Source organism: Mobula birostris, chromosome 5, assembly GCF_030028105.1.
Source record: "Mobula birostris isolate sMobBir1 chromosome 5, sMobBir1.hap1, whole genome shotgun sequence".
In the NCBI taxonomy this organism is placed as follows: Eukaryota; Metazoa; Chordata; class Chondrichthyes; order Myliobatiformes; family Myliobatidae; genus Mobula; species Mobula birostris.
Genome location: NC_092374.1, coordinates 82,129,631 through 82,154,002, shown reverse-complemented (window position 1 = coordinate 82,154,002; position 24,372 = coordinate 82,129,631). Strand labels below are relative to the sequence as shown.

The following is a 24,372-nucleotide window of genomic DNA, read 5'->3' as shown; positions in this document are numbered from 1 at the left end:
AGATTTCTGTAAGCAACGACACGCTCCCCCAGGGACAACCTCAGAAGACTACATTCACCCTCGCATCACCTGGAAACATACTCCCAACTATTACTAACTATTGGCTCATTCTCTGGGACACCTGACTCTCCCCATCACCACATCAGGAAAGAAAGTCTCCCCTGCTGAAACACTCCTGAGGGACCCACTGAAAACTGACATACTCTCCTTAGACCATAACACACAGGAGAAGAATTAGGCATTTGGCCCATCGAGTCTGCTTTGCCATTCCATCATGGCTGATTTAGAACATAGACCATAGAAATTTACAGCACATTACAGGCCCTTTGGCCCACAATGTTGTGCCAACCATTGAGACTGCCCAGAATTTCCCTACCGCAATATCCCTCTCAACCCCATTCTCCTGCCTTTGCCCCATAACCTTTGACACCCTGGCTAATCAAGAACCTGCCAACCTCTGTTTTAAGTGTACCCAAAATTACTGGGATATCCTTCAGTGTTTCACTCATTCCAGCAGATGCATGTAAACAGTGACACACTTTCTGGGAATGGGAATACAGATACAATCCTGTGGATTTTCCCTGTGTATACCTGCATCTATTAACACATTTCTGGAGATTCCTGTAGTGCCAACATATTCTTGTAACTATATCCAGGGTAGTTATAAATACCAACACGACACAGAGATCTCCGTAAACACTAACAACAAACTCTATATATGGACTTCCTGGGAATCCCATTAGCTGGTGACAGGCTCTGCAGGAATTCCTGTAACAACAGACACACTACAGCAGAATGTCCATGAACATTTAAAAAGTTCTCTGGGTTGGAAATCCTTGTACCTGCTGTCACACTCCCTGGGAGTCCCTGTAAACAGTGTAGCTCTCCCTGGGAGAACCTAGTAAACATTGTGGGATTCCCTGGAATTACTGGCAAACATCTGGGAACACTGGGATAATCCCTGGGAGTCCCTGTCAATCTCACAAATTTGCTGTGGTTCCTTGTACCTCCAGATTCCTCCAGTCACTCATTATGCACACTTGAGGAATCCCTATGGATTATGACAAACTCCTCTGGGTCAAATTTAGTTACATTTAATTAATTAATTAATTAATTTAGCAATACAATACGGTAACAGGCCCTTCCAGTCCAATGAGCCTGCACTGCCCCTACACAACCATGTGACCAATTAACCTATTAACCCTCACATCCTTGGACTGTGGGAGGAAACCAGAGCACCCAGAGGAAACCCACATGGTCTCAGGGAGAAAGAGCAAACTCCTTACAGACAGAGGCAGGCACTGTAAAGCATTATGTTAACCTCTACACTACCGTGCCTCACCCCCACCCCCCCCCAACTTCAGATTACTTGCTGGGGGTTCCTACATTCTCTTCAGCCTTTTATGAGATCTAGTAGTCCCGTAATTGACAAGGTTTCCTCGGAATCGTGTAACTACTAACCAGTTCAGGGAGAGTTCAGCTGATCAAATCCTTCAGATCTCTTGTAAACACTGGCACCATTCCAGGGAATCTGACGCATTACAGGGAATGCCTGTTGTGACTGATACACTCACCAGCAAACCCTGCAACACAAGAGCTTGGGAACCCCTGTAAAATCCAGACGCACTCCACGGGGTTCACTGTGACTGCAGAGAAACTCTGTGTAACTACTGATCTCTTTCCTGAAACTGCAGACATCATCAGAGTGAATCGCAATACCACTGGCTCACTCCTAGGAATCTCCACCACCCTTGACAAAATTCCCCAGGCAGTGTTAGTCCCTGTAGTGGCTAACTCTCTCTCCCAGGGAGCCCTGTAAATGCTATTTGATTCCCAGCAATCCTGTAATCCATGACACGCCCTCTGGGACATCCTCTAGCTCCCAACACACTTCACAGGATTTCCTGGAGTACCAAATCATTCCTTGGGAATGCAGGCAGTACCTGACACATTTATGTGACCACCCACTTATTACTTGTTATTACAAACTACTGACATATTCCCGGTGATCTCTGTAACTACTGGCACATTCCTGGTGAACCCTGTAACTACTGACACATTCCTGGTGAACCCTGTAACTATTGACACATTCCTGGTGAATCCTGTAACTACTGACACATTCCTGGTGAACCCTGTAACTACTGACACATTCCTGGTGATCTCTGTAACTACTGACACATTCCTGGTGAACCCTGTAACTACTGACACATTCCTGGTGATCTCTGTAACTATTGACACATTCCTAGTGAACCCTGTAACTACTGGTACATTGCTTGTGATCTCTGTAACTATTGGTACATTGCTTGTGATCTCTGTAACTACTGACACATTCCTGGTGATCTCTGTAACCATTGGTACATTGTTCGTGATCTCTGTAACCACTGACATATTCCTGGTGAACCCTGTAGCTACTGACACATTCCTAGTGATCTCTGTAACCACTGGTACATTGCTTATGATCTCTGTAACTACTGACACATTGCTGGATTTCTGCACAATTTGTGACATATTCCCAGGTAATACCTGTAATGAGTCACACACTCCTGGTTTCCTGAATAGTCACTGATACACTTCCGAGAACCCCTGCAACTGTGGGAATCGTTGTATCCACCAGCATTCCCTGTGGAACCCTGTAAACTTTATTCCTCTTCCTGGGGGTCCCTGCAGTTGGACACATTGCCAGGAATGCTCGTTTATATTGATTAATTGACAGGGATCCCTCTGTTCATGACAGAATCCGAGACCTGATACACCCTAATGGGGCATGGAACATGACTGCACAGTTACAGGCCCTTCAGCCCACAATGCTCATTAGCTGATGACTCCTACCCCCTTCTCCCTGCACAGGGTCCACACCCCTCCATCCCTGTATATTCATCTGCCCATCTAAGGGCCTCTATCACATCTGCCTACTTGGCAGAACATTCCAGGCACCCACCACTCTCTGCATAAGCAAAAACTGTACAGCACATCTCCCTTGAACTTCCATCCTTCACCTTAAACCAGGGTTTCCCATACCGGGGTCCACGGACCCTTGTTTAATGATATACTGTAGGTCCATGGAATGAAAAAGGTAGGGAAACCCTTGTCTTAAATGCATGCCCCCTTGTATTAGACTTTTGACCCTGGCTATCTATTTCTCTTATAATTTTATAAACTTCCATCAAATCGCCCCTTAGCCCCCACTGTTTGTCCAACATTTCAACCTATTGAATGGTGAGGAAGGCAAGTGCAATGTTAGCATTCAGTTCGAGAGGACCGAAATATAAAAACAAGGATGTAATGTTGAGGCTTTATAAAGCACTGGTGAGGTCTCACTTGGAGCTGTGAGCAGTTTTGAGCCCCTTAGAAAAGATGTGCTGACATTGGAGAAGGTTCAAATGAGGCTCACGCAAATGATTCTGGGATTGAAAAGCTTATCATATGAGGAACATCTGATGGCTCTGGGCCTCTACTCACTGGAATTCAGAAGAATGAGGTGGGGATCTTATTGAAACCTATCAAATGTTGAAAGCCCTTGAAAGAACGGATGTAGAGAGGATGTTTCCTATGGTGGGAGAGTCTAAGACCAGAGGACACAGCTTCAGAATAGAGGGGCGTCCTTTTAGAATGGAGATGAGGAGGCATTTCTTTAGCCAAAGAGTGGTGAATCTGTGGAATTTGGTGTCACCAGCAGCAGTGGAGGTGAAGTTATTCAGTATATTTAAGGTAAACATTGATAAATTCTTGATTAGTTGGGGCATGAAGTGATATGGAAAGAAGGCAAGAGATTGGGTCTGACAGGGAAATGGATCAGCCATTTTGAAATGGTGGAGCAGACTCGATGGGCCAAATGGCCTAATTTTGCTCCTTTATCTTATGGTCTTATGGTCTCCTAACAGCTCATACCCTGTAATCCAGGCAGCGTCTTGGTGAACCTCTTCTGCAGCCTCTCCAAAGCTTCCATATCCTTTCTGTAAGGGGGTGTGGACCAAAACTGAATGCAATACTCCTGATGCTGCTCAAACAGAGTTTTATAAAGCTTCAACGTGCAGTCATAGAGCCAAAGTGCATGGAACAGGGCCTTCGGCCTACTGGTCAAGACCAACAGTGTTGCTCAGCAAACTAGTTCTATCTGTCTATGTTTGGACTTCAAAACCTCTCCTGTCCATGCACAATGCTTATCTAGGTGGCTTTTAAAGGATGCTAATGAACCCACCTCAGTCATTATTTCTGGCAGCTCATTCAAAATATGCACCACCATTTTCATGAAGAAGCTGGCCTTGATGTCAAATCTCTCTCCTCTGATTTTAATCTTCAAGAGGACCAGACCTAATCATAGGGATCGGAGGTTTGCATGCCTCACTGACCCAGAGAGCTCTGCTGGCTGGAGGCAGGGCTTTATGCTTTGGCTCTTGGTAGAGTCAACCATGCCAAACAGGTCAAAGGGTAGAGGCCAGACTAAGAGTGGTCCACCAGTCCTCCAGGTTCGGGAGGTTCAGCTCAGGGCTAACAACCTTAAGTTGTAAAACAAAATTGTTACAGAAACAGCAATGAAGAAGCCTTCTAATCTCTATGTGATGGCCAATGACAGACAACAATGGAGGACCTTTGTAGCTGCCCTAAGTAAATGCCAGCAGTGTAACAACCAGTAGCCAAGCTGACCATAAGCCTATGCCCTCTTGTTTTTAACTTCCTTGGTGCCTCAATTAATAAAGGCAAGCAGGCCGTACACTTTTTTACCACCTATTGACAGAGGAGAATGGGAAAAAGATCTTGGAGTTGGGATTGGCTCCTGATAATTGGAATGGTGGTCTTGAGGGATGGGGTATTAGACCCTTGAGGCCAATTCTTAAGCCCACTCAAAAGATGTAAATATTTAAGATCGGTACCATCCTGCGATGCTACCACTTATTGATCTTAAATGAGGTTTTCCAAACATGACAGTACAGTTAAGGGTCCCATTACGGAATTGTTACATCTCCTTGATTGTATGTGTGATTTTTTTTTATAGATTCTAAGTTTAGGGGTGTGGGATGATCAGCCCCTCCCCTGTCAATTGAATCAGTTACACTGCACTTGGAGTGACGAGAAGTTTATTTATTTAGTTAGACGTACAGCAAAGAGTAGTACCTTCCCCCCTAACAACCTTGATTTAACCCTAGTCTAATCACAGATCACGTACAATGACCAATGATCCCACAAACCGGTACATCTTTTGACTGTAGGAGGAAACCGAAGCCCCAGGAGGAAACCCGTGCGCTTGAACTCTGATGCCCTGAGCTGTAATAGGGCCGCGTTAACTGCTACGCTACTGTGGTTACGGGCCCCTTTTGTGAAGAAAGACATGAGGGTCCAGAGGAGGTGCACAAGAATGATTCCGGGAATGAAATGGTTAACAAATGAGGAGCATTTGATGGCTCCGGGCCAGTACTCGCTGGAGTTTAGAAGAATGAGAGGGGGGTCTCATTGAAACTCATTGAATATTGAATGGCCTCGATACAGTAGATGTAGAGATGTTTCCTGTAGTGTGGGGGTCTAAGACCAGAGGGCACAGCCTCGGAATAGAGGGACATCCATTTAGAACAGAGATGAGGAGGAATTTCTTTAGCCAGGGAGTGGTGTATCTGTGGAATTCATTGACACAGGTGGCTGTGGAGGCCAAGCCATTGGGCACTTTTAAAATTAGTCAGAGTGTCAAAAGAGAGTGGAGTTGAGAGGGATAATAAATCAACCATGATGGAATAGCAGAGCAGACTCGGTGGGCTGAATGGCTTGATTTTGCTCCTAAGTCCTATGGTCTTATGGACAAGATGATTGGTCTGAGTTTCCAGTTTGCTGGATCATAGGTGATGATATTATTACTAGATAGAAAACAATAGATTGTCTCAACACCACCTGTTTTATTGATAGAATCATAGAGTCTTAGAAAAGTAGTACAGACACAGGCCCTTCAGCCCACCCGATCTGTGCTGGGCCATTTGAAGTGCCTACTCCCTTTGACCCGGAACCATAGCCCTCCATACCCCTACCATCCATGTAACTATCCAAACTTCTCTTCAACATTGAAATCGAGCTCACATGCACCACTTGCACTGGCAGCTCGTTCCACACTCTCACCATCCTCTGAGTGAAGATGTTTTCCATCAAGTTCTCATTAAAAGCCGATATGCATTTATGTCATGAGTGATGTTAACGATAGGGCCGCATTAGAAGCAGACAAGGGTGTTGAGTTTGGCTGGTGGAGGGCTGGGCCACCAGCAGACTGGGGCTCATTATGGACTTGGACACCAAGATCCCACTGTACACCAACACTGCTAGTCATGCCATGTCCTGAGGACTACAACCAGGCCTCTCACAAATGCTGAGATATCACTCCTGTTCCTTGGAAAACCCCTCCCTGTGCTGCCATTCCAAGGTCTGGATAAGGATGTGACTGGAGTACCCCATGACGTCGCCAGCTCTCTGGTACAGGGTTGGCGGGATGGGCGGGGGTGAGGGATAGGGAGTAATGAGCATGAGGGGAGGACTTCAGTTAGGTTGGAGGTCATGTGGTAACTTCCCGGACGTGTCCAGCATTGGCCGTCTTTTATAGTCAATGGCAGCCTCTAATTGGCCAATGCTACTAAACAGGGCCGACAGCTCAATATACCTTAGGCCTGTAAAGCATTGCCTGATGAACCGCCCAGCCCCCCATTGGATCATTCAAGAAAGAAAATATAGTCAGGCAGTGTTTTGTTCAGGGGGGTCTTTCTGTTTTATCAATAATTTTGTTTGAAAATTCCAGCGGTGAGGTAATCCTGACTACGTTCTTTAGTGGCTTGCAGATGCCCAGAGCGTCTCAAGTGTAAGGAGGGCCCAGTTTGCTTTTGCGCGCCTGGCGCCTTCCCCCTCCCTACACAAACCCCACCAGCTCCCCACCCTGTTCATTTTAATCATCCCCCTCCCTCTCCTCCCCTCCCCCACACCGACCTCCACAAAAGAGAGAGAGAGAGAGAGAGAGCGAGAGAGAGAGAGTTCCACCAAAAAAAAATTATGTTCCGTTTCTCAAGGAGCCAGAGGGGAGAAACGTCACCAAGTGAGCAGCCAACTGGTTGCTGGGGACTTTTGACTCAGACTGCCGTCTGACAAAAGTGGAACCGAGAAAAAAAATAGGGAACTGTTCCCTCAAAAGATACCGTGTTGGTGCCATGTGTATGACATGTTAACGGGGTGACTCAATCCTCCATCAGGGTTCAGGGTCAGGTTAAAGGTCACTTGTTGCCTCGGTTGACCTGCAACTTGCTTCGTCGGGCCGGGTGGTGATACTTGGTTCGGCATCGGGAAGGTGGTCAGCACAGCTCTGAAATGGGGTACGCTTAGAGAGAGACGCAGCAGGAAAACAAGCCCTTCGGCCTGCCAACTCCATGCTGACCTTCAGTCACCCATTTTATCCTTGACTGAGGCGTCATCAATTGTCCCTTCCCAGGTACTCACCCTTAGCCACACACTGGAAGGAGGCTAGCTCATGCCCAGAAGGGATCAGAGTTTGTTTGGCCCTGCTCCAATTGTTCGGTCTACCAGCCCCATTGTTTGCCTGGCGAGCTGGCCGAATCCATGGGCCAACATTTGGAGCCTTACCAACGCCCTACCATCACAGAGTCAGGGGGCAATGAAGTCAACTAGTACAATGGGCAACCACCCTCTTTGGTCCGTTGGATGAGGTCGCAGCCAGGCAACCCTTGTGATGACATCACAACAGGACCATGCTGATGAGGCCTATGGCTCGGTTGTGATGCTAATGACATCACAGTAGAAACCCCTCCCCCAGGTCAGGGTGCCGACGATGTCACACATCCTGTGGTTAAGCCCATGATATCATGGGCACCTCCTTCCCAAGCCCAACATTCCCCTCCAATTGACTCCAGCTGGAGAATATTTCACGGATTTTCCAAGGAAGCAAAGGAGTTTGCCTCTGCATTGGGAACCTGTCGAGACATTCCATTGGAGATGTCACTATATCCTGCCTGTCCAATGGGAAAAGTTCACGGTCAGTTTCCAGAGTAAAGGGGAAGCCCGCCAAGGCTCGCGCTCAAGCGAAGGCCATTCAACCCACGAGACTATATAAAAGAGGAGCAGAATTAGGCCATTCTGCCCATCAGTGCTCACCATGACAAAGGTTTCTGGGCCAACTTCCACACCATGGTGGAGTTCAACACCAGTTCCCTGAGCAGCTCAATCGTTTGATTAACTGACATAGAAACAAGGAGGCAAGGGCTGTGGGTAGGTTGTCAAACATGAGGGCCTACTATAATTGGACTGAGAAGGGGGGTGTTGGAGGGGTGACGAATTGCAAGAGAGCAGCAAGGTCGTGACCACGGCAACAAGTGGCCTCTGGCCTCACCCGTCAGTGCGGCCTTTTCCGTTTGGTCAACCAGGGTTCTGCTTTCCCTTCTGGGGGCTACTACGGTCGCATGCAGACACCAAAATTGTCAAATGTTTTGTACTGGCTGAATACCTTTTGTGGAATTGCTCCAACGGTTACCTTCAGAATGGTGAGAGAGGATCAGGAGGTTGACGCAAGACGCACCCGCGCCCGATCCGAACACCGTGATCCTCATGGGGTCCCCACCGAAATAGCCGATGTTTTCGCTGAGCCACCGCAGAGCCTGGATCTGATCCAGCAGACCATAGTTACCTTTGGCAGCCATATCCCCCGTGCTCAGGAACCCTGGAAGGGAAGGAGAGAGGGAAGTAAACGTCAGCTGGTTGGATGGCTCCTTTCAGAACCAGAATCAGCTTCAAGTTCAATATCACCAGCATATGTCATGAAGTTTGTAAATCAGTGGCAGCAGTACAATGCTGAACAGGATAAGACAGAAAAAAACTGTGAATTACAGTAAAAAAAATATGTGTGTGTGTGTGTGTGTGTGTATATTAAATGGTTAAATAAGCAGTGAAAAAATAAAATTTAAAAAAATAGTGAGGTAGTGTTCGTGGGTTCAACGTCCATTCAGAAATCGGATGGCAGAGGGGAAGAAGCTGTTCCTGAATCACTGAGTGTGTGCCTTCAGGCTCCTGTATCTCTTCTGTGATGGTAACAATGAGAAGAAGGGGCGACCTGGGTGATGGGGGTCCTTAATGATGGACGCCAACTTTTTGAGGCATCGCTTCTTGGAGATGTGCAGGATACTACGGAGGCTAGTGCCATGATGGAGCTGACTGAGTTTACAACTCTCTGCAGCTTATTTCGATCCTGTGCAGTAGCTAACCACCCCGCCCCCAATACCAGATGGTGATGCAGCCAGTCAGAATGTTTTCTGCAGTACATTTGTAGAAATTTTCAAGTGTTTTAGATGACAAACCAAACCTCCTCAAACGCCTCATGAAATATAGCTGCTGTCTTGCCTTCTCTATAGATGCATCAATATGTTGTGACCGGGTTAAGTCCTCAGAGATCTTGACACCCAGGAACTTGAAACTGCTCACTTTCTCCACTTCTGATCCCTCTCTAAGGATTGGTTGTGTTTCCTTCATCACTGACATTGTGAAATCTGTTATTTAGCAGCAACCGTACAGTGCAAGACATAAAACATTACTATAAATTATGCTGGAATCTTTCCTGTAATACTATGGGTTCTTAACTTGTTAAGCAGCCTCATTTGTGGCACCTTGTCAAAGGCCTTCTGAAAATCTAAGTACACAACATCTACTGATTCTCCTTTGTCTATCTTATTTCTAGCAGTAATGAGAGAGCCTACAGAGGAGAGGTTGACACCCTGACACAGTGTTGCCAGGATAACAACCGCTCCCTCAGTGTCCAAAAATCAAAAGAGCTGATTGTGGATTACAGGAGGAACGGAGACAGACTCGGCCCAATTAACATCAGTGGGATTGCAGTTGAGAGGGTGAGTAGCTTCCAGTTCCTCGGTATACACGTCACTGATGATCTCACCTGGACTGTACACACCGGCTGTGTTGCAAAAAAAGTGCAACAACATCTCAGGTGACTGAAGAAGTTCGGCATGAGCCCCAGATCCTCAACACCTTCCACAGGGGCACCATTGAGAGCAACCTGACTGGCTGTATCACTGCCTGGTACAGGAACTGCACCAACCTTAATCACTGGGCACTGCAGAGAGCGGTACAGACAGCCCAGCGCATCTGTGGATGTGAACTTCCCTCCATTGAGGACATCTACAGCAGCGGGTGTGTAAAGAAGGCCTGGAAGATCACCGGGGACACCAGTCACCCCAACCATAAACTGTTTCAGCTGCTTCCATCTGGCAAACGGTACCACAGCATTAAAGCCAGGACCAACAGGCTCCAGGACAGCTTCTTTCTACAAGCCATTAGACTTTTAAATTCACATGTTTGTACACTGCGACGAAGTCATAACACAAAGATTTTTACTTCCTCATGTTGTGGGATGGATGTAAGATTTAAATAAATTCATTCATTCAATTCATTCATATTTAATTTAAGAGTTACGTCATCCCCCTCTGCCTACCTGCCTGTCCTTATGACTTAATGTGTATCTTTGAACATTAAGCTCCCAGCTATAATCTTCTTTCAGTCATGATTCAATGATGCCTGCAATATCATACACGCCAATCTATAACTGTGCTACAAGTTCATCTACCTTATTGCGTATACTGCGCGCATTCAAATATAACACCTTCAGGGTGTATTCACCCTTTCTGATTTTGTCTGTCCTTTACATTGCAACTCATCCCATTGACTGCAATTTTTCCCTGCCTTTGCTAGCAACCTTACTACACACTGCGTCTACTTGTAAACCAACTACCCCATATTCAGTCCTATCACTCCAGTTCCCCCCCCCTTTTACCAATTAGCTCTCCTCAACAGCCCTAGCAAACCTGCCCACAAGGATATTGATACCCATCGGGTTCGGATGTCACCCGTCCTTTGAGTACAGGTCGTACCTTCTCCAGAGGCGATCCCAATGATCCAGAAATCTGAAACCCTGCCGCCTGCACCAGTTCCTCAGCCAGGCATTCATCTGTACCATCACCCTGTTCCTGCCCTGACTAGCACGTGTTACTGGGAGTAATCCAGAGATTATTACCTTGGAGTTCCTGCTCTTCAGCCTCTTCCCTCACTCAACATATTCACTTTGCAGCACCACTTCCCCCTTTCTACCCATGTCACTGGTGCCAACGTGTGCCATGTTCTCTGCCTACTCACCCTCTCCCTTGTGAATACTCTGCAGCCTGGGCCCTAGCACCCGGGAGGCAACACAACATCCTGACTTCTCTTCCATGCCCACAGGATCTCCTGTCTGTCCCCTGTCTTTCCAGTCCCCTATCACAATGGCTCTGCCTGACTTTACTCCTACTGGAACTCAGTTGGCCACAGTGCCACTGGCTCGGCTACTGCCGTTGGGCTACGGGTGGTGGATGATGACGTACTGCAATATTGTATATAACGTTTATATTATATTGCTGTGATATTGTAATAATTTGGATAACATTTGTAACATAATAAAGAGCTAACTCAACTTCAGGAAGGGGAAAGAGGGTAGACACAAACATGATATCAAGTCTGCAGATGCTGGAATTCCAAAGCAGCACACACAAAATGCTGGAGGAACTCAGCAGGTCAGGCAGCATCTATGGAAATGAATAAACAGCCGACACTTCAGGCCGAGACCCTTCTTCCAAACTGAGAATGAAGGGGAAAGATGTCAGAATAAAAAGGTGGACGAGAAGGGGAAAGAGGCTAGCTGGAAGGTGATAGGTGAAGCCAGGTGGGTGGGAAAGGTAGAGGGCTGGAGAAGAAAGAATCTGATTGGAAAGCAGAGTGGACAATAGGAGAAAGGGAAGGAGGAGGGGGGCCCAGGGGGAGGTGACAGGCAGGTGAGAAGAAGTAAAAGGTCAGGGTGGGGAATAGAGGAAGGAAGAGGGGGAAATGTGTTCACCAGAAGGAGGAATCGATATTCATGCTGTCAGGTTGGAGGCTACCCAGACAGAATATAAGGTGTGGCTCCCCCACCCTGATGTAAGGGTCAGTAGCTTTAAACCCCTGGGCAGTAGCATATCGATGCCCTGCCCTGTGCCCTGCACATTGATGTAATGACAAGGAAGGTCGAAGATTAGCTGTTTGTGTCACATGTACAATTAGGCCTCCGTTGGTCAGGGTTGACCATGAATGCTGCATCCTGGCTGTTTAGATACGCAAGCCAGTACAGTATGATATGGAGAGCAAGCTGTTGCCCATGTAGCAGGCTCCCCCCCATATGCAGCTGATGAACCCAAAGGGACGGCAGAGACCGATACAGTTTGGCACCAAAGGTGTCACAGTAGCTGCCAGTCAGCGTTGAACTCAGCATTAGGCACTCCGGCTCTGGATTTTCCCCCGGGATTTAGTCCCGAAGCCTCCCCATGAGTGGGTACAGCCAAAAGGCAGCGGAGGCTTGAGATCAGAGCTTTCCTTCTCCTAGATGAGCTGACCAGCCCCATCTGCCCGAGGCGACTAGTTTTAAGGGGCCAGTAACCCACCTTTGCCCCTTCAGTAGAAACAGTTCCACCAGGCCTAGGAGCTAAGTCACACGTGAAGGCCAGGAGCTGGAATTTCTTGCCAGAGGCTATTTGAGGCGCACGCCATTGGGAGCATTTAATAGGTAGTGGGAGCTTGTCCCCATGACCACACCCTCCCCGGCTATAACAACCTTAAGGAACTTGTACGTCGAAATGTAGAGGCTTCTGACCCTCCTCCCTGATGGTAACAATGAGAAGAGGGGATGTCCTGGGTGATGGGGGTCCTTAATGATGGATGCTGCCTTTCTGTGAAGATATCCCAGATGTCGGCCAGGCTGGTGTCCATGATGGAACTGATGGAGTTTACAACTCTGCAGCTTTTTCTGATCCTTCACGGTGGCCCCGAAGTACCGGATGGTGATGCAACTCAGTGTGATCCAGCAGCTTTATTGTCTGCCTGGCTCCATTTTCTCCGTGCCTGTGACATTTCTGTTCGAACCAGGTTTAATTTCACCAACATGCGCCATGCAGTTTGTTGTTTTGTGAGACAGTACACTGCAATGCATACATTAAAAAACCAGACTCTCTGTATGGAACATAAGGTGCTGTTCATTTAGTGAATAGATCTCCACCCAAAATGTCGATTCTCCACCTCCCTCCACAGACACTGCCCAGCCTGATCAGTCTCCCCTCAGTATCCTGTGGGGACTCTCCATCTCCCTCAGTACCCTGTGGAGACTCTCCATCTCCCTCAGTATCCTGTGGGGACTCTCCATCTCCCTCAGTATCCTGTGGGGATTCATCTCCCTCAGTATCCTGTGGGGACTCTCCATCTCCCTCAGTATCCTGTGGGGATTCTCCATCTCCCTCAGTATCCTGTGGGGATTCATCTCCCTCAGTATCCTGTGGGGACTCTCCATCTCCCTCAGTATCCTGTGGAGACTCTCCATCTCCCTCAGTATCCTGTGGAGACTCTCCATCTCCCTCAGTATCCCGTGGAGACTCTCCATTTCCCACAGTATCCTGTGGGGATTCATCTCCCTCAGTATCCTGTGGGGATTCTCCATCTCCGTCAGTATCCTGTGGGGATTCATCTCCCTCAGTATCCTGTGGGGATTCATCTCCCTCAGTATCCTGTGGGGACTCTCCATCTCCCTCAGTATCCTGTGGAGACTCTCCATCTCCCTCAGTATCCTGTGGGGACTCTCCATTTCCCGCAGTATCCTGTGGGGATTCATCTCCCTCAGTATCCTGTGGGGACTCTCCATCTCCTCAGTATCCTGTGGGGATTCTCCATCTCCCTCAGTATCCTGTGGGGACTCTCCACCTCCCTCAGTATCCTGTGGGGATTCTCCATCTCCCTCAGTATCCTGCGAGGACTCTCCATCCCCCTCAGTATCCTGTGGGGACTCTCCATCCCCCTCAGTATCCTGTGGGGACTCTCCATCCCCCTCAGTATCCTGTGGGGATTCTCCATCTCCCTCAGTATCCTGTGGGGATTCATCTCCCTCAGTATCCTGTGGGGATTCATCTCCCTCAGTATCCTGTGGGGACTCTCCGTCTCCCTCCACAGACGCTACCCAGCCTGATCAGTCTCCCTCAGCGTTATGTGGGTGCTGCAGATTGAAGTATCCACCTTCTCTTGTGTGTTTACCACACTTAGGGTGTTGCTTCTCAACGTTCTTGTCTCTCTCTTCCCTCGTACACTTGACTCCCTCAGCAGCACAGACAAAGGGGTATGCTCTGGATTTCTGTGGCTACCCGGTTCCTGTGGTAAACACAGCCAACAGGCCCAGACAATGAAGGGATTGGTATAGAGTACAGCAGCTCCTGAACACCATCACACACACCCCCCCTCCCCAGGCACTGACTGAGGAGATGGCTGGTTAATGTGCGAGCAATGTGCAGAGGCACATAGATGGGATATGAGAGAGAGAGAGAGAGAGAGAGGGAGAGAGAGAGAAGGAGAGGGGGGGAGAGAGGGGGAGAGAGAAAGGGAGCAGGAGAGAGGGAGAGAGACTGAGAGGGAAAGAAGGAGAGAAAAGAAAGAGAGGGAAGGAGAGAGAAAGAAAGAGAGATGGACTGGAGGACGGAATACACACAAACACACACAGGAAGGGAATGAGGGTAGCTGTTGTTGCCTTCCTCTAGGGAAGATAGGACCATGTGGGAGTCTGGGGGCCAGACAGGAGCATAAACCATTTTCAGGGTGTGGTTTGAATGTTCCTGGGAATGGCTTGATGGTCTGGACACTGTTGTGTATTTAGTATTTCAATAATACTCCAGCAATTTTGTGTATATATATATATAGTTTGATTAAGCACTCTTATTTGTTTCAATAATTCATTACGGGTTGCATATATAAATAAACGAATTGCATACAACACCAGGTTGCCACGTGATACGCGTGCTCCTTGCTTAAAGTAAATCCGCATTTTGGGATCGCGTGCCTTCCTTTGAAATAGTTGAATGGTTTGAAATTACAAAACATAACAGACACCTTGGTCAAGTTTAATCATCTATCGGTCCAGATAAACAATTAGGAATTAACAGCACCGGCAGATCTCAAACTGAGTTTTGAATTGACTGAGGGAACAGTGATGAGGACAATTTGGTGCCACTGCCAGCTGCCCAGGGCTCAGTGTCTGGGCTGGCTGAAGATTCACGGGGCTTGCAGAGGAAATGTTGCTTTTCCTGCACACTTGTTAAACAGACAGTCCTGGCTGAAACCTCCCGGGGATGGCACTCAACATCCTGTTTCCATATCTCCGCAATGCAGAGCTCAACAACATGAATTACTTCTGACTGCAGTGTGTGTGTGTGTCTCTGTACGCGTGTGTGTGTGTATGAGACTGTGTGCGAGTGCCTGTCTGTGTCTGTCTGTGTATGTGTGTGTATGAGACTGTGTGTCTATGTGCATCTATGTGTCTGTGTATGTGAGTGTGCATGCCTGTTTCTGTGTGTGTGTGTGTGTGTGTGTGTGTGTCAGTGTGTCTTTGTGTGTGAGTGTGTGTAAGTGTGTCTTTGTGTGTGAGTGTGTGTGTGCGTATGAGTGTATGTGTGTATGTGTGTGTATGTCTGTGTGGGTGTTTTACCTTGTGTCTGTGTGTGTGTGTGTGTGTGTGTGTGTTTACTCCTCTGGGAATGAGAGAATGGTAGAGATAGACTGGGTGAAAGAGAGGGAAGGAGGGAGTGAAAGAGTGAGGGGCTAAAGTGGAGGAAGTACAAAGGGATTCAAGAGGTGAGACAGAGATGAGGAGAGATTGATGGGAGAGCAAGAGGAGGGAAGGGGCCAAAGCAGAGTTGAAGCAAAACAGAGAGAAAGAAATGGGAGATTGGAGAGAGTGTGGGATAGAGAAATGATGAGGTAGGGAGGGAGATGGGGGAAGAGGTGGAGATGAGGAGAGAGAGGGAGAGAGAGAGAAACAGACAGAGGGAGGGGGAGAGAGAAGAGGGAGGGGAAGAGAGAGAGGAGAGAAAGAGGAAGATGGGAGAGGGAGAGAGAGAGAGAGAGAGAGTGATAGAGGAAGAAAGAGGAGCTGATGTACACCATCACCACTGAGTCTCTAAGCCAATACAGTGACCAAGCAGTCCAAAGCCCTAAACCAGACAGACTATCCTCCACCCTCTTCTGAGGTAAATGTTGGAAAGGCTTAAGGAATACAATGAGAAACATACAGTGCCAGAACTTTCCCCCAGTGCCCTGCCCTTGCTCCAGCCTTTGGAAGCTGGGAAACGCCAGATGATTTTCCAACCTTGGGAAGCCCTCGCTCCCTGTGCTCACCCTCTCTCTTTCCAACCCTTATGTCCTTCCACCCTTTTCTTGTCCATGCCCAGTCCCCTCAGTCTATCCCTTTATCACAACTGGTTCCATCCATCTGTCACACTGCAAAATGGCCACCAGGGGGAGGCAGAGGTGACAAGACCAAACCCTTCCTGCTCACCTACGTATTAGGCTAATTATTAGTTCATTGTTTTAACCTTTATCTTGTTTGTAGCCCTATAGAAGTTCCACGTCTCTTGTTTCTTTGCTCAGCCTTTTGTAAGTGAAGTCTTGCCTTCATTTGTAAGAATCTGTATTTTCTGAAACGCAGTGTGAAACCCTAGTTTAAGACCATGCTTTATTTTATGAATTACAGTTATGCTGTTGGGCATTTTATGTTCTGCAGATCTCAAAATGCAAAGTGATGTAAAAAGTATTCCTTTAATTATGTTATATAATTGAGTATTTCAATTTTGCTGTTTAATATAAAAGTTCAGTTGATTGATAATTTAGGCCTGTTGAATTACCCAACAGGATTTGTCTTGGGAACATTCTAGAGAGAATGTGGGATAAAGAATGGGGAGCGTGGGATTGGAGAAGGAGAAAGAAGAATAATGGAAACCGACAACGAACATAGCCCAACAACATGGTGAAACGCTCACAGAACCGACTTGGAAGGACAGATACAACTGCCGGAAAATCCTCAAGCAATGTTCTCACAGAGAACGTGCAGACAACTTTGAGTTAGTTGGAGCAACTTTGATGCCTTTCCCTTGGACTTTGCGTGAATATTTGTCTCCTGGGTTGGGTTCTTCAGCACAAAACTGTTTGAGGACTATGAATAAACAAAGTGAAGCAAACTGGATTGATAGTACCACAATGAGCTCCAACAATTACGTGTATGATATAGACTAATTATATAGGGCCCTTTATTTTGTATTATATAGTATTACTGTGTTTGTTATAATTTAAAATATTTTGTCAATACAAGTTCAATCTAAGTTTATACTGGTGTGAGTTATATTATTGCTTCCTGGCAAACAATAAATTTGCATGAATGTGTCAGTATTCATACCAGTAACAGGACTGTTTTCTCTTAAAGGAACATCCAAATGTTTATGTTTGTCTTTTCCCAAATCATATTTTCACTAGACCTGTTTATTTGCTGGGAATGGAATTTTCATCATTATTCCCATGCATTGTAGAGTTATGTTGCTGTTAGGTTGCATTCACAGTGATACCTGACTCATTACGAGCCTATGGTGTGTGGGTTTTTTTGGATCTTGATTTTTTGACCTTCTTCATGTACCTTGCCTGCCAAGGACTGGGATTTTTTCCCACTAATTCTGTGTGACTTTTCTCTGCAATTGGGTTCAACACTATTCTGTGAGAGGGAAGTTAAAACGGAAGAAGTTACCTTGTCAGCTTGCCCACTCTGTCTCCTCACCTCCCCCTTTCTGTTCCCATCATCCTGCCATCAGCACGGAAAAGTGTGATGTGATACACTTCGGAAGGTTGAACTTGGAAGTGGAGTAAGAGGTTAATGGCAAGTTTCTCAGCAGTGTGGAGGAGCAGAGGGATCTCAGGGCCATGTTCATAGATCCCTCAAAGTTGCCATGCCACGCTGAGTGATAAGCTGGCTCAGAAGCAACACACATAAAAGTTGCTGGTGAATGCAGCAGGCCAGGCAGCTTCCCTCATCTTCGTCAGACTGTGTCCTGACGCAGGGTCTCGGCCCGAAACGTCGACTGTACCTCTTCCCAGAGATGCTGCCTGGCCTGCTGCGTTCACCAGCAACCTTTATGTGTGTTGCTTGAAATTCCAGCATCTGCCGATTTCCTCGAGCTGGCTCAGAAGGTTTTGTTGACCTTCATTAATCAGGGGATTGAGTTCAAGGGCTGTGAGATAATGTTACACCTCTATAAAACTCTGTTTAGACCACACTTGGAATATTTTGTTCAGTTCTAGTCACATCACTATAGGAAGGATGTGGAAGCTTTAGAGAGAGCGCAAAGGAGATTTACCAGGATGGTACCTGGACTAGGGAACATGTCTTTTGAGGAAAGACTGAGAGAACTTGGACTTTTCTTTTTGGAGTGAAGGAGGATGAGAGGAGACTTGATAGAGCTGCACAAGATGATAAAAGGCATAGACGGAGGGGACAGCCAGAGACTTTTCCCCAGGGTGGAAATAGCTAATACAAGGGGGCATCATTATAAGGTGAGTAGAGAAAAGTTTGTGGGTGTCGAGGTGGAGATTCCTCTCTGCCAAAGGAGGTGAAAGGTGCTTTTTCCCTGCACTAGCCTGCAGATCACCCATGGGCAAGGTGTGGTACCTGCTTAGGCCCATCCCCTCCCAATCAGCGTCTCAGGTCAGCGGTGGTGATGGCTGTACGAGCAGCTGGTGCATATCGCAAGTCCTGGTTATGCAACCACGGACGCCAGGCAGACAATCTCTGTAGTCTATTGATAATGTCTGGAGATCACCCGTTTTATAAGGCATACGATGAGGCAGATCGAGGGTTCATCTTTTAATGAAGCCTCTTGAACAGTCTGATTAAACCTGGTTGTACATACTCTCAGGCTTTTGTACCTTCTGCTTGACCAGCGCAGGTGGGGGAGAAGAGAAGGGAAAGTGTCCCGGGTGGGTGAGCGGGGGCATTTGAATATGCTAGCTGCTTTCACTGAGGCTGTGGAAGGGAGGTTGGTTTCTGTGATGTGCAGAGCTACAGTGTGAGCACAACCCTCTGTGGTTTCTTGCGGTCTCGGCAGCGCAGTTGCCACGCCAAGTCGTGATGCTTCCTGTTAGGGTGAGAAGGGGATAGGAGGGGAGCGGAGGAGAAGAGAGGGGATGGAGGGTGCTGGTGGGGGGGAAGGGTGGGAGGGGGTCTAGTCCTAGTTTATACTCAGGAGATTCAAAACCCAGCACATTTGGGAAAGCCTGAGGGGCTGGTGGAGGCAGAGGCTCTCACAAACATTTAAGAGTATCTGGACAAGCATTTGATTTGCCACAGTACAGAGGCTGCAGGTCAAGTTCTGGTGAATGCAATGAGTGTAGATTGGTCAGCAAGGACTCGGTGGGCCTGTGGAAGGCAAGGGTTAATAACGTCCAGGCAAGGAGAGATTGCAGACAGTCCAGGCAAGCGCGTGGCTTCCCTTTGCACAGCAGGGCTCTGGAGTCGAGATAAACAATCCAAGGCACACACACCAACTAAAGGGACGATTACTTTTCTAACTTCAAAGTATCACCACTTGTTAGCTTGTAGTTTCTATTGACTTTCAACGCCCATATTGTGAATGGAGATTGGCCTTGCAAGTAAAGAATCTGAACATACACAGTTGACCAAAATGGTCAATATCTGCAACTGCAAGTCAATTCTGTATAAAAATGGCATTTCTCTGTTCAGCATTCAGAACAGTGTGGGTGTCAGGAGCTACACTGTTCTCCTTGAGCACAAGTAAAATAAAGTGTGGTTGTGTGTGTGTCCAGGACTAGTTAGTCTATTTTGTATTATTATAAGACCATCAGACCATAAGACATAGGAATTAGGCCATTCAGCCTATCGAGTCTTCTCTGCCATTCCATCATGGTTAATCCCAGATCCCACTCAACCCCATACACCTGCCTTCTTGCCATACCCTTGGATGACTTGACCATTGCAGTCTGTGCAAGAACATTGCACAGATTCACTACTCTCTGACTAAAAAAAATCCTCCTAACCTCAGTTCTAAAAAATCACCCTTCAATCTTGAGGCTGTGCCCTTTGGTTCTGGATACCCCCATCACAGGAAACATCCTCTCCACATCCACCCTATCTAATCCTTTAAGCATTCAGTAGGTTTTAATTAGATCCCCACACACTATTCTAAATCCCAGTGAGTACAGGCCCAAAGCTGCCAAATACTCCTCATATGTTAATCCCTTCATTCCCAGAATCATCCTTGTGAACCTCCTCTGGACTCTCTCCAATGATATGGGTCCTAAAACTGTTGACAGTACTCCAAGTGCAACCTGACTAGTGTCGGCATTATCTCCTTGCTTTTATATTCTATCCCCCTTGAAATAAATGTCAACATTGCATTTTACTTCTTTACCACAGACTCAACTTGTAAATTAACCTTCTGGGAGTCTTGCACGAGGACTCCTAAGTCCCTCTGCACCTCTGATGTTTGAATTTTCTCCCCATTCAGATAATAGTCCACACTATTGTTCCTTTTACCAAAATACATTTTCATACATTTCCCAAAACAGTATTCCAACTGACACTTTTTTTGCCCATTCTTCCAATTTGTCCAAGTCCTGCTGTAATCGGTTTGCTTCCTTAGCACTACCTTCGTATCATCTGCAAACTTTGCCACAAAGCCATCAATTCCATTATCCAAATCATTGACAAACAATGTGAAAAGTAGCCGTCTCAATACTGATCCCTGAGGAACACCACTAGTCACCGGCAGCCAGCCAGAAAAGGTCCATTTTATTCCCACTCACTGCCTGCTGCCTATCAGCCATTCTGCTACCCATGCCAGTATCTGTCCTGTAACACTACAGCATTTTACCTTGTTAAGCAGCCTCGTGCTTGGCACCTTATCAAACGCCTTCTGAAAATCCAAATGACATCCACTGCCTCTCCTTTGTCCACCCTGCTTGTTACTTCCTCAAAGAACTCTAACAGATTTGTCAGACAAGTTTTCCCTTTGCAGAAACCATGCTGACTTTGATTTATTTTATCATTAGTTTTCAAGTACCCCAAAACCTCATCCTTAACAATGGACTCCAACACTTTCCCAACCACTGGCCAATAATTTCCTCTCTTTTGTATTCCTCCCTTCTTAAAGAGTGGAGTGACATTTGTAATCTTCCAGTCCTCTGGGACCATGCCAGAATCAAGTGATTCTTGAAAGATCATGACCAATGGATCTGTTATATCTGCAGCAACCTCTTTTAGAACTCTGGGATGTAATTCATCTGGTCCAGAAGACTTATCCACCTTAAGACCTTCAAGTTTGCCTTCCACTTTTCCTTTGTAATAGCAATGGCACTCACTCCTGCTCCCTGACACTCATGGGCCTCTGGCACACTGCTAGTGTCTTCCACAGTGAAGACAGATGTAAATTGCCCATTAAGTTCATCTGCCATTTCTTTGTCCCCCATTACCACCTCACCAGCATTATTTTCCAGTAGTCTAATATCAATTCTCACCTCCCTTTTATTCTCTATATAATTGAAAAAACTTTTGGTATCCTGATTTATATTATTGGCTAGTTTGCCCTCACATTTCAGCCTTTCCTTTCTTTTAGACTTTTTAGTTGCCTTTTGTTGGATTTTAAAAGCTTCCCAATCATCCAACTTCCCACTCACTTTTGCTACCTTATATGCCCTTTCCTTGGCTTTCATGCAGTCCTTAACTTCCTTTGTCAGCCATTGTTCCCTACCCTACCATTTGAGAGCAACTTCTTCTGTGGGACATATCCACCCTGTGCCTTGTGAACTATTCCCAGAAACTTCAGCCATCTCTGCCAGTATCCTCCTCCAATCCACCTGGGCAAGCTCCTCTGAAATGCCTCTGCAATTCCCTTTATTCCACTGCGATACTGATACATGTGATTTGTGCTTCTCCCTCTCAAATTGCAGTATGAATTCAATCACTTAATGATCACTGCTCCCTAAGGGTCCCTTTACATTAAGCTCCCTAATAGGATCTGGGTTATCACACAATTCCAAATCTAAGATAGCCTTTCCCTGAGTAGGCTCAAGCATAAGCTGCTCTAAAAAGCCATCTCATAGGCATGCACCCAATTCCTTCTCTTGCAATCCAACCCCTACCTGATTTTCCCAATCCGCTTGCATACTGAAGTCCCCCATTACCCTTATTACATACATTATTGGTGACAACACGCCAAAAGGCCAAGGTGCATGGCTCAATGATTTCTTAACTGCACTGCATCACCTGTGACCTAAAGCTATGTGCAAATATGACCATAAGATATAGGAGCAGAATTAGGCCACTTGGCCCATCAAGTCTACTCCACCATTTCATCATGGTTGATTCATTTTCCTCTCAGCCCCAATCTTTTGCCTTCTCCTCATATCCCTTCATGCTCTGACTAATCAAGAATCTATCAACCTCTGTCTTAAATATACCCAATGACTTGGCCTCCACAGCTGCCTGCGGTAAAGAATTCCACAGATTCACCACTCTCTAGTTAAAGAAATTCCTCCTCATCTCCATTCTAAACAGACGTCCCTCTATTCTGAGACTGTACGCTCTAGTCTAGCACTCCTCCCACCACAAGAACCATCTTCTCCACATCCACTGCATCGAGACCTTTCACCATTCGATAGGTTTCAATGAAGTTCCCCATCATTCTTCTGATTTGCAGTGAGTACAGGCCCAGAGCCATCAAACGCCCAAAATAAAAGCCGAGATTAAACGTTACATGACATGACTATGTGTTTAGTCTTGTGCTCTACTCACTTTGTACTTATCATTATGTTGTTAAGTACAGCCTCAATGCCATATTTAAAGTTTGCTGATGATATCACTGTCGTTGGCTGAGTCAAGTTTATTGTCATTTAACTAGATACATGTACACTGTCAAATGAGACAATGTTTCTCCAGTCCAGTGTGTAAAGCACAGTAGTATACATAACACACAATAACTTAGGATAGTAAGAATTAAATCTACAAATGATTCATGCATAGATAAACAAAGTAAAGTGCTTAAATTAAATATTGCAGGGTACAGTACAGATTATCTGGTGACACTTCAAATGTGATGTGGCAGAGAATTCAGCAGCCCAGTGTCTTGAGGGAAGAAGCTGTTCCCCATCCTGACCGATCTTGTCTTTACGTATCAGAGTCTCCTGCTTGATGGTAGAAAGTCAGAAGATGCTGGATGGATGGGTAGGATCCTTGATAATTCTAAGGGCCCTGGGTATGTAGAACTCCTAATAAGTGTCCCCAATGGATGGAAGGGAGACCCCTATGAACCTCTCAGCCATTCTCACAGTCCTTTGTAAGGATGTCCAGTCTGATGCTCAGCTGCTCCCATACCAGATGGAGATGCAGCTTGTCAGGACACTGTCAATGGTGCTCCTGTAAAATTAATTGAAGATCAGGATGGGGAGCCTCGCTTGCCTCAATCCTCTTAGGAAGTGGTAACTAATTGACTTATGGCCGAAGATCTGATTGGATGGCAGCACAACACTCTCTCACTCAATGTCAGAAAGCACAGGATATATACAAAGAGGAAGAGGTATTCTAAAGCAAAGACGACTAATAAGGGAGATCAAAGCCAACATGAAAGCTAAAGAGATGGCATATAAAAGTGTAAAAATTAGTGGGAAGGTAGAAGATTTGGAAGCGTTTAATAACCAACAGAAGGCAACTAATAAAGTCATTAACAACAGGAATTCTGCAGATGCTGGAAATTCAAGCAACACACATCAAAGTTGCTGGTGAACGCAGCAGGCCAGGCAGCATCTCTAGGAAGAGTCCTGACGAAGGGTCTCAGCCTGAAACGTCGACTGTACCTCTTAATAAGGTCATTAAGAAGGTAAAGATGGAATAGGAAAGTAATCTAGCCGATAATATTAAAGAGGATGCCTAAAGTTTCGTCAGATACATAAAGTGTAAATGAGAGACAAGAGTGGATATCGGACAGCTGGAAAACAGTACTGGAGAGGTAGTAACACACATCAAAGTTGCTGGTGAATGCAGCAGGCCAAGCAGCGTCTCTAGGAAGAGGTATGGTCGACGTTTCAGGCCAAGAAGTAGTAGTAATGGGGGACAAGGAAATGGTGGACTAACTGAGAAAGTATTTTGCATCAGTCTGCACGGTGGAAGTGTGGTGGAAATTCCAGGAGCAGGGGTCATAAAGTGTGTGAAGTTACCATTACTAGGGAGAAGGTTGCTGGGAAACTGGAAGGTCTGAAAGCAGTTAAGTCACCTGGATCAGATGGTGTACACCACAGGGTTCAGAAGGAAGTGGCTGAAGAGATTGTGGAGGCATTAGTAATGATCTTTCATGAATCACTTGATTCTGGAATGGTTCTGCAAGACTGGAAAATTGCAAATGTCACTTCACTCAACAAGAAGGGAGAGAGGCAGAAGAAGGGAAATAATAGGCCAGTTAACCTGACCTCAGTGGT

At 46.4% G+C, this 24,372-nt stretch overlaps 1 protein-coding gene across 11 annotated transcripts in view; it reads right to left on the bottom strand.

The window, feature by feature from the left end:
• LOC140197282 (neuroligin-4, X-linked-like) overlaps positions 1–24,372 on the bottom strand; it is a 320,059-nt gene that overhangs the window by 167,319 nt on the left and 128,368 nt on the right. For all 11 annotated transcript variants that reach the window (XM_072257209.1, XM_072257205.1, XM_072257206.1 and 8 more), the window contains one exon: positions 8,504–8,689. In XM_072257209.1, coding sequence (XP_072113310.1) covers positions 8,504–8,689 — 186 coding nt within the window. The remainder of the gene's footprint in view (positions 1–8,503; positions 8,690–24,372) is intronic.